The sequence below is a fragment of the Lathamus discolor genome, chromosome 5, assembly GCF_037157495.1.
Source record: "Lathamus discolor isolate bLatDis1 chromosome 5, bLatDis1.hap1, whole genome shotgun sequence".
NCBI lineage: Eukaryota > Metazoa > Chordata > Aves > Psittaciformes > Psittacidae > Lathamus > Lathamus discolor.
In genome coordinates this window covers 59,453,133-59,468,502 of record NC_088888.1, presented here as the reverse complement: position 1 = coordinate 59,468,502, position 15,370 = coordinate 59,453,133, and the positions used below count along the sequence as shown (strand labels likewise).

The 15,370-nt window shown below is 39.7% G+C and overlaps 1 protein-coding gene across 2 annotated transcripts in view; it reads right to left on the bottom strand.

Moving 5' to 3' along the window:
• Positions 1 to 2,724: 2,724 nt before the first annotated feature.
• The window catches only part of FRK (fyn related Src family tyrosine kinase), a 52,386-nt gene continuing 39,740 nt past the window's right edge, over positions 2,725 to 15,370 (bottom strand). The window contains exons 5-8 of one of the 2 annotated variants that reach the window (XM_065681037.1): positions 13,547 to 13,705; positions 8,425 to 8,603; positions 6,109 to 6,274; positions 2,725 to 4,215 (exon numbers count right to left, since the gene is read on the bottom strand). In XM_065681037.1, coding sequence (XP_065537109.1) covers positions 4,007 to 4,215; positions 6,109 to 6,274; positions 8,425 to 8,603; positions 13,547 to 13,705 — 713 coding nt within the window. In that variant the 3' untranslated portion in view covers positions 2,725 to 4,006. Of the gene's footprint in view, positions 4,216 to 6,108; positions 6,275 to 8,424; positions 8,607 to 13,546; positions 13,706 to 15,370 lie in introns of both variants that reach the window. The other variant, XM_065681036.1, reaches the window with a different exon arrangement.

The window sequence follows — 15,370 nt, the reverse complement described above, 5'->3', positions numbered from 1 at the left end:
TCACATTGTGCACTATAACTCAAAATGATAACCTTGATGCTTAATTTAAATCAAGTCATAGCAAAGACTTCTGACTATTATTGTTATCTGTCATATAAATAAAATTATTATAAAATGAAATTGGACTTGGAAAGGTATAGCTTTGCTTGCTGCATCGCTTGTAAGCAAGTTGAAATCCGTGAAGTTTTATTACCCTTTGCCACATTCTTCCTCCAGTCTTTTTCTGTAATGGAGCCATTTGACTGCAAAAACATGGAAAGAGCTGAAAACAACTGATAAGTTTCCACATTACTCTCTATTTCCAGAACTTTGCTAATTCCATTGTATTGCTTATTTTTTCTTTGTTCCTCTGCCAGACCAGGGAAAAAGAGATGCAAAATTAGAGCTCATATTAGAGAATATATCATTTCACTGGTACAACAGCAGCTTACAGACAGGCAAAATAAGGCAACAAGTACAAGTGCATGATTTTAAGCCAGAAAAAGAAGCCACAGGGTCTCAACAGGAGCCCAGGATGCCAGGCTGTATTACCTGGAGGCCGTCACATGCAGGTGCTCACTCCTCACACAGCTCAGCAGGATGCAGCTCACTGGCAGGCTCTGCTCCTCTCAGCTAAAGGTGGTTCATGAGGCCATGCTTGGCAGAGGTAGCTTGGAACCGTTAATTTCAGTTTGTAACATGGGGGTTATTACACACACCCCTCAGCAAGAGTCTCATCTCTCCTAGATAACTTCATAGTAGCAAACAAAAAGCAGCCTGCTAGGGGTGTTTTAGAGGAGAAACCCATTTTTTGGTGCAGTGACTCACCATTTCAAGGGGCATCTCTCTCTCTTTTGGCTATAGGAGAAGTTACAGATACAAAGTATTCAGCTTGTCTGGACGAACAGACCTTCTATTCCCTATGTATTGGTTTAAGAGGATAGTTACCATACAGGCCTGCTTTATTCAGTATAAGTGATTGATGACTGAAAAAAGGGAAATAAAACCCCCATTTTCAAGAAGGGGAAAACGGATGACCCGAGGAATTACAGACCAGTCAGTCTCGCCCCTGTGCCTGGCAAAATCTTGGAGCAGATTCTCCTGCTTAGATTTTTCATGCTAAGGCACATGAAAAAAAAACAAGGTTCTTGGTGACAGCCAGCATGGCTTCACTAAGGGGAAATCCTGCCTGAACAATCTGATGATGGAGCTAGGAAACTGATGGACAGAGGTAGAGCAGTTGATACCATCTACCTGGACTTGTGCAAAGCGTTCAACAGTGTCCTGCATGACATCCTTGTCTCTAAATTGGAAAGACATCAACAGATGGACCACTCCCGTATGAAGACAGGCTGAGAAAGTTGGGGCCGTTCAGGCTGGAGAAGAGAAGGCTGCGTGGAGACTTCATAGCAGCCTTCCAATATCTGAAGGGGGCCTATAAAGATGCTGGGGAGGGACTCTTCATTAGGAACTGTTGTGACAGGACAAGGGGTAATAGGTTAAAACTTAAACAGGGGAAGTTTAGATTGGATATAAGGAGGAAATTCTTTCCTGTTAGGGTGGTGAGGCACTGGAATGGGTTGCCCAAGGAAGCTGTGAATGCTCCATCCCTAGCAGTGTTCAAGGCCAGGTTGGACAAAGCCTTGGGTAGATGATTTAGTGTGAGATGTCCCTGCCCATGGCAGGGGGGTTGTAACTAGATGATCTTAAGGTCCTTTCCAACTCTAACTATTCTATGATTCTATGTCACTTCAGTAGAGTCCTACAAGATCCTTCCACTCAAGGCCAGAGGCAAGTACAGAGCAGCTTGGACCAGTTGGTCTAATCTGGAACTCTGAAAACTCTGCTATTCCCCTGCTGTCATTTTTTTTTTCTTTCTTTTTTCCTGGTAACTCATCTATGAACTGCACAAGTCTGTGCTTTTTAAAACTGCATTTCTTTCATCAACAGTTGTTTTGAATTGGGCAAACTCAGCTTTCATTTGCAACACTCTTAATGCTTTAAGTCTGAAAAGTCATTTTAGAAATAGTCAATGAACATCAAAATTGAACATCTGCTTGAGGCAGAGATCTTTCCAAATAACAGCATTCCTATTCTTATTACATAAACCTGCTCTGTGGGATTTGCTAACCTCATCCTGTAACTGTTAAACACAGCTCCTGGCCAGATGAGAGACATAGATTGATACAGGTTTGATATTCATAAACAAAATCTTGTTGGGGTCATGAGCCAGTAGCTATCATGAGTCTCAAAACAAACATGGATGGAGGACAGCAGGAGACTTTAGCTAGGAGTCTCCCATTTCCCTTCATGCTAATTCTTATCAGGATGAGTTTTGAAAAGCCATTTAACCTCTTCTTCTTTCAGAGTGGATGATTACTTTCCAAAGTTGCATGGATGCTATGACAGCTAATTAATTATTGTTGTCTCATGCTTTATAAATTTAATTAGTATAAAGATGGTTAGCAGGGAGAAACAGTGAATAGAAAATGAAGGTGAATGGAGATGGAATGCTAGGAAGACTCCAACTGTAGTAAGATAGAAAGCAGAGAAAAACAATAAATAAGGAAAGGAGTTTTAAATGGCAAGAGATGTGTATGAAAGAAGAAAAAGGTGTGCTGCCTTCCAAAAGTAGGGGAGGGGAAAAGGAAATTAAAAATTAGAAGCAAGACAGTGAGATGAATGGATTTGAAGTACAAAGAAAAGAAAAGAAAATGAAAAAGATGTAATAAAAGCCTCCCAGTCTTTAAAGTAATGAATATTTTCATTTATTTATACCCTTTTTTGATATGAAAAGAAAATGGTAGAACACTCATACTGAGCTCACACTATGCTAGCACAGTACAGTTCTTAATTCCTGGATTATGTTGTTAAATAATTAACTTGTGCATCATAAGTAAATAATTAAACCTTGGTTCTCTAAACCTAACTGAGAACATAAAACTGTCAGTGATACCAGATTTTAGCAGAACAAATATTGTAGCAAATTAGACAAACTGCAAAAATATTCTAAAATCTGTAGCTGTAAAGACTGTTAGCAGAAGCACTTGGGCTCCATTTCCCCATGGAACAAAATAAAATGGACCATCTATTATTTAAATCTCCTTTATTAAAGTTTCATCTAGAGAAGATGGAAGCATGGATTGCTAGTTGCTCTGCAAAATACCTAGATCTGCCCTAGGTCTTGTCCTATTGGAAAGGGTCTGTGATTTTGGCAGCAGGATAGGAAAGGGTGTCACTATAGAAGGCTAAAGCAGTCTTGAGTTCATGTTAAAATATCCTTTCCTCCAGTATCCCTAAAATGAAGAACTACAAAACAAATCCTTACACCTCAATGGACAGTAATTCACCAGTTCCATGGCACTATTTAATAACATTAAGAACAAGCAGCTTTTAAATCTAATAATATTTACTCTTGTAAAAGAGGGACAGTAAACAAATTAAAAAGAATCATTCTTTGCATCCACAGCACAAAATAATTCCTTTTCTCCAATGAACATCTGTTTTATTTTCTGATATAGCAAAGCACAGGTATAGTCTAAGTAGGGGAATTAATCTGGATTCTGCCATCATCACCATCACAGTATTATTTTTATATTATTTTACAATGAGAGAACCTTGGAAGCACAGATCCCGCTGTGCAGAGTCATCACATTCCTTCATGAGAACAACATGGTAGGAACAAAAAATCTAAGGAACAGCAATAATCATTCCAACAGAAAAATGACAAAACGCTGCAGTGGTTATTGAGCAACACTCATTTCATTTGTTCATTCTTGCAATTTGGTGTTTAAAAAATAAATAGAAGACATTTTCATTTTTAGAAGCCCCCACCCCTCCAGGTCCCTGATGCTTTGTCTCACAAAACACTTGCTAGCAGCAAGAATTTGAAGTGTCTTTGCGTACCAGCACAGGGATGAAACCAGAATTCCTCAGCACCCCGTAAGAATCTCCACATCTGGGCTCAGGCTGATTCCACAGCCATGCTAGTAGTGTCTGTCCCTCTGTCCCTGCCTGGGGGTTCATTTCACCAAGCCTGTGCATGGGAATAGGCAGAGGAGTCGGCCTCGAAGTAGCACTCGAGCTGCCCGCAGAGGGCCTCAAAGGTGGGGCGTCCACCTGCCTCCGCACTCCAGCACTGCAGCATCAGCTCATAGAGAGGTGCTGGGCAGGTCTTTGGCTGAGGAAGTCGGTACCCTTTGTCCAGCATCTGGATCACCTGGTGTCCTGGCATGCCTGAAAGCAGAAAGGAGTTCATCAGACTGCTGGGGGTCTACTTAGTGACGCCACGTCCGTATCTGCTATTGAGATGAGGCAATGGGATGCCTCACTGAGAAGTACACCTGCACGCCAAGGGCAGAGCTAGCCTCAGAAGGTGCCTTCAATGTCCACAAGTCACAGCAGTCACTGGAAGATCCCACACCAGCAGCTAAAAACACATCCAGCATCTCCCAGCCCCTTTGCCCCAGCTAAGCCGCCTGAGAGGCATAGCAAATGGGTTGCTCTGGGTGGGAGGCTTTTTCTCCACCACATGAGTTTGCTGAAATTTTTCTGAGATCTATTTTCCTTAATTATTCCTAAATGTTTCTAGTCTCAGTGACTCCAAAATATCCCAAGAAAATCTGCCCTGATGCTGAATTTTTCTCACATTTAGAAAGTTTTCCCTAATGTGATCCTTAAGTTTCCTTTGGTGCAGCTATGTGATGGCATCCTGCCTGCTCTGTCACTACAAGTCACGCAGAAGAAACCACTCCCCTATCTTTGCTATACATTTCTATATTAAGGCTATTATCCTTCCCTTCTAATTTTTACTCTTTTAATTAAATCTTGAATTGTGTAACCTTTTCTTCTTTTCCTTAGATCTCTAAATGGTATCTCCTCTCTGCATTACCCACTATGTATCAACATACCTCTTCTCCTAATTGATTGCTGAGGCCAAGCCCCTTGAAAGTAACATCAAGTAAGCAAATAGCCATAGCAAAAGGACATTTTTTACTGTTTAAGTCACAGGTAAACTATGCTTTTGCAAAGGGATAGTGCTGAACATATTTTCAGATAATACTGAGAATTATGGTCTTTCTTATATATATAATACATATAATATATATGTATACATATATATGTGTATATATATATACATATAATTTATACTTGAATAGTTTATTTATGTGTGTGTGTCCATATGCCCAGACCTATAGTTTATATAAGAAAGAGTTGAGGGGTTTGGGCTTTGTCTTCTTCTGTTTTTTTCCTCTTTTCAGAACAGCCTCACAGGCGGTGAGGGTAGGAATCAAAAACAAAATCAATTTTTCCTTTTACAGGAAATACCAGTTTGGGACCCTATGAAATGTAGTTTATGAAGAAAGCAACACCCCTCAGGCCTATATAGATGCAGCATAACCTTTTTTTGCTTTAGTCCTTCCCTTGCGTTCTCCTCACAGCACAAAATGAGTCACAGTCAATCATCACACTGATATCTTGTGTTATTGGAGGCACAGTTCCTTGAGCATTTCTCACAGCGCTAGGAATAATAGCAGCTCACATACTTTTAAGGTTGGCTTTCCACTGCAAAAGTCAAATATGAGGGAAGGGAGTAAAACCACCTGATTTATTTGTCATTAACCTTCTTCCTGAAGTGCCTGTGCAGAACTACTTCACGCATAATAATCTTTTTCCTCATGAGAGATCCTCAAAAAAATAAATAAAAAAACCCAAAACCAAAAAAAACAAACCCTAAACAAATTCTCTCCTCCTCAAAAAAAAAAAAAAAAAATCCACTGAGGGCAGGGTGGGAGACAGAAAAACCTCCCCTTTTTCCACATTCCAAGAACTGGCATCTTTGATGTTGGAGGGGAAAAGACAGCTAGCTTAATTGCCTGCACAGTGCACGTTGACTCCAGCCAGAGAAAGCTTGAATGGCTGCTAATCACAACCTTTGGAAAGCTTCCAGGAAGCCTCAGGCAGCCAGAAGGTCTGACCCACTAAATGGACCTCATCTGAGCAGCCTTTTTTCTGTATTTACAGTTTTAACCTTTAACATGCCTATAGTACAAGCACTCAAATTTTTTGTGTGTGTCATTCTTAAAGCAAGAAAACATTAGGCATCATTCTTTAGGTAAAAGCACTTACCAGCATAAGGCATCTTCCCGTAGGTGATTATTTCAAACAGAAGTATTCCAAATGACCAGACATCTGACTTAATGCTGAATTTGTTGTACCGGATTGCCTCTGGGGCTGTCCATTTCACTGGAAGTTTTGTTTCAGGCCTAGCTTCATATATGTTTTCATTTTCCACCTGTCATGGGTAAAACAAGGCAAAGCACTTAAGCACCCGACTAAGCTAAGCATGTGCTTAACCTTATCATCTTTCATCCAAGCACTTGCCTTTCATGGTGTTAAAGCATACACTTTCTGAAGTCTGCTGTTGAACTGGGCTTCACAGTTGTGCAGTGCTACTGTTCATCAGAGGCTTTTCTAAAGCATTCATCATTTCCAGTGAGCACATAGCGTTGGAGTGGCTCATGATTAATTATAACCTGCTACTGTGAATTCTGGACCTGGCATGCAAGATTTCAATTTTGTTCAGGAGTGGCAGTGTAAGCATTGTGCTGACACTAGAGACCAAATGGCTCTACGACTGATCTTTAGTAAACAGAGAAGGCGAGAGGAAGAGCTAATAAATTTCAGAATGTTTCTTCTGTGATTTATTGCAGTGTTGAAGGGCCATTGACTTTGATAACAATCACTTAAGCAGGCTTGGGGGACTAAAGAACAAGCTCTAAGTGATTCAAAATAAAATAATAGCTTACAGTGGATCCAATTAATTCATGTAAAGTGATGATGAAAGGCACATAAAAAAAAGACAAATTATTTACTTGCAAATTTGTAGAATCATATCCTTAAAGTTTTACAGCACAGATATCTAAACTATACTGTCTTTGATTCCTACAAGTAATTTAGCATATATCAGTCACATCCAAACCTTGGTCAGGCTTTTCACATGCAAATCCAGGCAACAGTGTACAAGATTTGGTTTGATTTTTTTTTTTTTTTAATACAGAATGTACATTTACCATCTGTCGTGCCCTATATTCTGAAAAGACTGGTTGTTACTGTTTTTTATCTACATCTACTGATCTACTAATACAGCTAGCATCTTGACCATACTATTCATCTCTAAAAACAAGAAATTATTTCATTATACTAATTAACACATACAGAAATACAGATTTTATTTCTCACACCTACTCTGGGATCTTTGAATGTGACCATGTTAATGCTTTGGCTTAGGAGACAGAATACTCCTAAGAAAGTCTGCCAAGATGACTCTATGACAGAGTATCTCAGTAAAGCTCAGTTTTAACAAGAAATGTCAGCACCTCTAAATTATTACTTTCTTTAGTGAGGACAGAGGAGAACTATCCATTGTAAGCACTGTTCATTTAAAAATACATATATTTCATGTTAAAAAATGTGCAGTATGAACTTATGCATAACTAGAAGAATCAAAATTATGCAAAAAGGCACTTTCCAAGTCCCTTGATGCCATTGTCTAGTCATTATTCTATACTTCAGTATGTAATAAATCCAACTCTCTTATGAACTTCAATTTCTGCTGCTTGAATGGAAGAAGCAAACGAGAAGCAGAGGGCTTTTTTCTTCGTTTTTCTTTCTCAGTGCAAGAACATAAATCAATAAAAACAATAATAAGACCTCAGAAATTATGGATTACATGTTCAAATCCATAAAATATGGCAAATCAAATCTTTCCAACTCTGATAAAAGCATTTTCAGAGTTAGGAAATCTCATTTCTAAACCACAGCTCTTTCCTAGGGTGATCTTGGTCAGCATTACTTGGCATTCCACATCCTCAAGGGCTAGAGAAAAAAAAACAGTGCAACGGGAAAGAACTTGAAACTGCATCAAATGTAAAGATCTAACAGCTCACTTTATGAACTGTTAGCCATGATGAGGAATAAGGTCCCTTTATGATTACTACCTGCACTTGCAAGCATCATGGAGGCAGTGGGGAAGTGAACGAAGAGAGAATAGCCGTCAATACACTTTTTTATGCCTTCCCTCACAGGTTTAGGAATATAATCTTGCCATCATTCCTGTGATCTCTCTCCATGTCGCAGACACTAGTGTTGTGGACAAAGGTTGTGCAGCAAAGGGTATTGCTTGCCATGTTCCTTCCTTGGTGGGTGAGTGGGAAGCAGACAGTGGGATGCCATCTTCAGACTGACACAAAGGCATAGGCCAGGTTCTAACCTTGCATGGGATAACACAGGTAGAGGATACAAGTGAACACAGTAGGGGTCCTTGTCTCCCTGGGCATGCTCTTTTGCCTGAACCCAGCAATGCAGAGGCTACAGTTCATCTTTTAGTTGACCTCCTCCACCTTGTTACCCAAAGTAGAGCCAGTTCACCCTCTCACAACCCACCTTAAAAACTCTTGCAAGTCCGAAGTCTGCCACTTTGTAAACACTGTGCTCACCAACAAGAACATTCCTGGCTGCCAGATCCCGATGGATATAGTTTTGAGATTCAAGGTAAGCCATCCCCGAAGCCACCTGAGCAGCCATGTCTATCTGATGTGGCAGGAAGATTTGGGAGCCTGCATCTTCTATTTGAAAGAAGATGAAAGAAAAGATAACATAATATTTATGTTATTAACATATAAATAATATCCTGTCTGGTTCAAACAGCCATGCAATACAATAAAGTAACAGCCCAACCAAATGGAAGAGGTTACTCAACGACACTACTGAAAGTCATGCAGCTAACTTCACGACAACTGAGTAACATTGCCTGTCCCATCTTCTTTAAAAAAAGTAAATACTAAATGCAGCAGTTGATACAGGCCTGGAAGGAGCTGCTGACACAGTCCAAAGGAAAGGCATTTATCTGCTGATACAAAGGCAGATGTTTTCCTTTATGACAAGTGCATAACCAGTTTCGAACTGCAAGAATTAATGTCAGTACTCACTGAGAGTAGCCAAAGCTGACTGAAGATGGAAAAGTGCAAGATTATCCTTGTTCCATGTTCTCCAGTAATTCTTACTAAGAAATATACCATTTGCTGTCAACTGCAACTCTCATTTTAACTTTCCAGTCCACTTGACTACTTCACACTGTTCTCTCTGCTGCTGCTACTCAACAGTAGGACTCCTTGAGCTGCTTTCAAGCTGCCTGCCTCTCTAGAAGGACTTTCTGAAGCAATGTGCATTCCATTCTGACCACTTACTGTAAGATCAGCAATATAGAGATTTGGTAATCAAAGATTGCTGTTCAAATAAAGTAGTAGAAGAAATTTGAGCAGAGCAACTTGCCTCCACAAATGAAGGAAAGAGCCTTAGGCTATGAAAAACTGCTGCCAAAAATTGTAAGACAAGTACTCTCAAAAAAGTCATTTGAGTATACACATTAGAATACAAATTCAGGGCCTTCTGGGCATTTGGGGGGACATCTGACCTCTTAGCAAAGAATTTATACCCCAAGGTAATCTATGTAAGCCAAATCGATGTTATATTCAAGCATCACTGTCACCCAAACTCAAATGCTGCAGCACTGAAGCATGAGTGCCTACCTCTGTAAGCTCTTTCAACTTTCTGTTTCAGAATTTTTACAATACCAAAAAGCTGAGTGTTTGCTGCAAGGTTTATAGCAGTTCTCCTTTCTTATTACGACGGTGACTTTTCCTTACAGCCTTTCTGTTAAATAAAACATTTGTAGCTGGTGGGTTTCTATTGCTTACTTTGAATTGATTCCTGGTGAAAGCGTGTCTTAGCTTTGGTTTGCATAACCTCCTCCAGTTCTGGCATTTTATCTGACCTAACCTTGCAATCACCCCTTATGAAGAATGTGAAATTCCATTGTTTACTATTCTGCAATATCCAGGACTTGAATTTCCTGCTTATCTGGGTGTTCTGAGATGAATAGGTAAAAGAAATTAATTTTAAATTATTAAATTTGCCCTGTATGTGCATTGTCCTACTTCCTTTTTGAGGCTAAAGTCATTGTCATGATAATCGAGCACTAAGATTATTTATTTCTATTGTTGACTCAGAAAGTCTTTTCCTCTCACACACATATATTTAATAGTTTCCTTGACCTTTAAAAGAGATAGGAAGAAAAATCAGGCTATGTGGTAATCTATGGCTTAACCATCAAGAATACCCACCATCAGGCCGCAGCATAATATAGCACTCTAAATTTTTGCAGTTCTGATAACTGGCAGACATCAACATTTATTATTCAGCTTCCTGGACAAAGATATACATTCATAAATTATATTTATGCAGTATTTAATCAGAAAATAACTAAATATATACAAGCACCTTGCATGAGTACCTGGGGTTTGGAAACTAGCTTATGTGACCCACTTCAAAATCCCTCTCTCCATGTTCCCTTTCACACTGCTCCTTCATCTGCACAGGCCGTGAACTATCTCCTAGTGCAAGCAGACAAGGATGCAGGCAGACCTGAGCACAGGTTTGTCATTGCTCTGGGGACGCTCCAGACAAGCCTGATACAAGCTTGCTCAAGAGCCAAAACACAGCAATGTCACAGGGAAAAAAGGATGACTCATAAGCCTTGTGTTTCTAATGAGCTGCTTCGGTGCAGGACAGGAGCTGGAGCTGCTAACCCCTCCTTGTCTTATGCCCTGCAGGACACAGAAGTGCACTGTGCTAAAGGACAAAGATGAGATCCACCTCTAATGGTGAAGTTGCAGCTGAAAGATTTTTTCTTCCACTGGGGCTTGTTTGGTACCCCAGACCAGGCTGGCCTACTGTCTTTAGCATATGGGCTGAGGAGGAGAAGAGGCCACCATTGCTCTGGATGCTGCAGCATTCCTTGGAGGGTTTCTCTTTGTGAGCTGGTTTGGCGCTGCTGCTGCTCTGGAGCTAAAGAAGGAAAAGCTGTAAGGAGGAGCCTCAGCTGACCAGGAGCTGCAAGCTGCACAAAGACAGAGGATGAAAGCACAATTCTTTTTGGGATCTGAACTCCAAATCATGTACAGTTGTCTCATAAAGTTTTCTGACTATACTGCCAAACTCCAGGTTGGGCCAGCCAAGCACACAAGTTCAAGCACAGGACTACATTAGTGCAGCTACAGAGGTTTCCAGACCAGAGCCATCTCCCATGTAGCTAGTTCAGAGCAGGTCAGAAGAGTTAACAGCTGTATTCATATGGGTATACATGTACTTCAGCTTGTTTTAAAGTTTTCTAAGGAGGAAAAACTACAACAAAAGAATAAAGTTAATATAACTTCCACACTCAAAACCAGGCACTACTGGTGAATTTATAAAACCTTCCCATAACTTATTCTTTATCCTATAAAGAAAATGTAGTGCCTCCATGTCCTTTTTTACTAATATTTTTTGACAAAACTATTGCCCTTATATGAAAATTTTATTACAGAAAATATTAAAGAAGGCTTAGGGTCTACACCCTGTTCTAAGCAATCAGTCACAACATCTCATATAGGCAAGACAGGAAAATATTCTCATTGACAGATGTCTGACATTAAATAAATAAATAAATAAATAAGCAGCACTTTCTCCATTTGAAAGCATTGCCTCTGTAATAATTCACTAAACCTCAAGACTGTGTCCCTGCCAGAACAAGCCCCAGGTCTATCAGACTTGATAAAAACACTCATACATTCTATGACAATTTCATTCACATCTAATAACAAAGAAAAGTTTTCAGTTGCATTTTTCTCATATTGGTGGCAGCTCAATAACTCTGCATAGCAGTGTTCATCAAGAAGTATCCCAAAGTACATTTACAGGGTGCACAGGGAATTCGCATGCCTGTCGTTATTAAGTAGCTGTCATTATGGTGGTATGCAATAGTCACTATGCATGAAATATCAGAGATTTTTAAAGCTGTGAAAACATACCATGCATTTCTAGGAGGGGAAATGACCAAAGAACAATCTCTGGACTTTCCTTCTATTGTAGTTTGCCATATTTACCCATAGTGCACACAGAAACCCAGTAGCCTTCTGGAAATATCTTCCTGCAGTGGCTGAGTATCAAGAAAGCTTATCAGGATCTGCGCACTGATCACCAGCCAATACAGATCACTTCGAGTCACAGGGCTTTACACAAGCTTCAAATTTCTTTCCTTATTACTCTCATTGACGGCAACAACTTTTCTCTGGCTAATACTTATCAAAGCACCTGGATCTCTGCCTCCACCTCTCAGCTCTCTTTATCTCCCTGTGCACAGGCCATCAGACAAGGAGACATACCATTAGTGTGGGCTTCAACTGGCCATTTTTACAGTTATCTTGACAGCTGCCTGGAAACCAGCTGACTTTCCTCGGTCTCTCCAGGGCTACAGGAATGAGCATTTGGCCAAAGATCAGACCACATACATGCATTGCCCACAGCACGGGAAGCTGCTGTGCATATCCTGGCAACTGATCCACACACAGGCTGCAGAGCTGATGTGTTGTGGACATGTTGTACTCTGTGCACAAACAGCTAATTTTCACCTCTGCAATAGTTGTGACTCATCCTGTCTTTCTCAGAGCTATTTCTGTGGTGCAATAAACGTTTTAATGTACAGCAATCATTTCCTGATGTGCCATGCTCTTTCAATCAGGTAAGTAGCAATCTGCACACAAAGGAACCAAAGACAAGGATTTAAAGGAAATTTGTGCATTGCTACCTGAGGCCGCTAAAAAAAAAAGCTGTAGTTGGTCCCGTCCAGGCTCAATGCAGCCCATTCCTTCGTGGGGCTGTCACCCTACCAGAGATTTCTTTTGCTGTAATTATTCCTGGTCTCAGCCTCACTTAAAAAATGGTTCCAGAGAGAGGATGGCAGAAGGTATGTGACATGGTAAATACTGTCTGTGGTATTTAGCAGGGCTCTGCCTTATGGGCTGGAGAAAGAGAAAAAATTTAGCAAGACAATTGCAGTGAACATTTTGTCTTCAAGAGATAGTGACAGCCTTAAAGACATTTAGCACCTCAGAGACATCTGCTAAACTGAAAACGTGTAAGGCTAGAATCAAGCATTTCTCAATAGCAGGGGTGAACTTGAAGTGCAATCATTATGCTAGTCTGCTTCATGCTGTACAACCTTGTTTTTAATTATTATTTGCCTTCAAAAGAGCACTTTGAAGTGCTGCTGAGATAAAAGCCCTGATGCGATAGGCAAGGGACAAATTCACAGTGAAAGGCTATCCCTGCCTAGTAAAAGATTTCAAAGCTGTTAAGTACATTTTGTGGAAGTGCCTCTATTTCATGTCAAATACAATAACCTTCTGGATGCTTATATTTTTTATTCTGTCAGTGTATGTTCCCATCTACTCTTAGAACAGGGTGAAAAAATGTGGGTCATTATAAGGCAAGATTCAAACTGTGAAAATACTTTGGCATGTCAAAAAATCATAAAACTCTTTCTTTCCTCTTTTCTCATCCCCACACGTGACAAATAATGTAGCCTTTGTATTAAACCAGAGTGCTGTACTTCTGTCTTTATGTTAGTGTATTTACTAAACTGTCAGCTGTAACACCCCTTGAAATGAGTTCATAGCCATTTGCTTACTTTGAAGGTATTCAAGAAGGCTTCCATATCTCATTAGCTCAGTAATAATGTAAATTGGGTCCTCCAAAGTGCAGACAGCATAAAGCTGTATAAGCTTTGGATGTCTCAAGTTCTTCATTATTTGTGCTTCCCTCAGAAAGTCTTTTGGATCCATTGAACCTGAAACAACAGCATATAACAAAACATAAGCTGAGGTTATTAAAGGCCTTCCTACCAGCCTGTCAGTCTTAAGGGAATAACTGAGATTGTTTTCTGTCTTTCAAAGTACATTAGCATCTCAAATCTTCACAGTTCCCCCAGAAAACAGACAGTGCAGCGGAAATAAACAGTTAATGTCCATGCCAGTTGCTCAGGGACAGAGAACATATGTGTTCCAGCCTCCAGAAATATAAAGGCTAAAATTAACCACCCCCAGGCCTCCACCAAACAGGAAAAAAAGTGAGGATAGACTGTTAACTGATATAATTTAAGCAAAAAATTATGTTACAGCTGGTTAATGAAATGACCAAAAACTGAGGAAAGAGTACCTAGGTAATGAACATAAAAATTCTGACTGAAAAATAGTGCTGCAATAAGAATTTGTTGCACCATTTTTTCTGCTTCAGCCATCAAAGCCTGAAAGCATTGAAATCATGTTAGCATATAAGAAGTAGATGTGTGCATTTATATAAATAAATGAAAAACCCTATATATAAGATTCACATAATAGCAACCTTATTAGAAATACCAATGTATGCATAGATGTAACACTAATTTTACATTCCCTTAAAGGCAGAAGTATCTTAATGGGTAATGATCACAACTTTTTAATTGTTAGATCAGGTCACAATCTCTCTAGATTTATTCATACACACAGTGAGCCAATGCATAAACTGTATCAAAGAAACCATACAGAAATGGCACAGGGGGTTAAAATCAGTGTCATATTCAGTATTAGAGCTCATATGTCCTGAACAGGGAATTGATTAGAAAAAGTACACACAAATCAAGAAGCAGAGCTTTCTCTAGGAATGATCCAGTAGAGATCAGATATTCTCAGATGTTTGAGGAAGATGGTAAATAATATCTACCTCACAATATTTGTAGAAATCAATGTGAAATTATCCAACTAGTCAAATATTTCCTTCCCCTAAATCAAAACAGCTTCATTAAGAAAAGCCTACAGTGTAGGTAGGAAGGGGAAACTTACCCAAGTCTAGTTTACTCTATGCCACATTTAAAAAAAAAAAACCTTTTCTTAGTGTAAACAGAATGAATCATTTTAGAAGCCAAAGCTGCAAGAGTCTTTATTTTGTTTTATTTTTTAACGTTAGGTAACCAACAAGGTTCATTTGGGAGTTTGGCTCTGTTCCAAACATGAATGTTTAAATGAAGTGAAATGCTGGTAGGATGCTAAATGGCTCAGCAATAAAACTGCAACAGAAAAGCCGTTCTACAGAATGCACTTGTAAATAAGCACGGGCACCTTCACCCTAGCATCTACCTTGAATGCCACCTCCTGAAAAGTGCTCCAACCTATTTTCCAAAACATAGCAATGATGTGTGATTTCATACCCGTGTATCAATGCAAAAGGAATGACTCAGAAATGCCTCTGATACAGACTTTATGAAAAAAGAGCCACTTGACTTTGTAACTTGTGAGAACAAAGATTATTGCGAGGGACAGGTGCTTCTCTCCCCTGTGGCCCCATATTTTCCTTGGCAATCCCACGGGGTCCAATTTGACAATACTGTGCAGCATGCCCTTAGGAGGAATGGTGAAAGTTAATGGATTTCCATGCTATCAATAAATGGATAGCAGCCAGTAATACATCTCAATAGGTA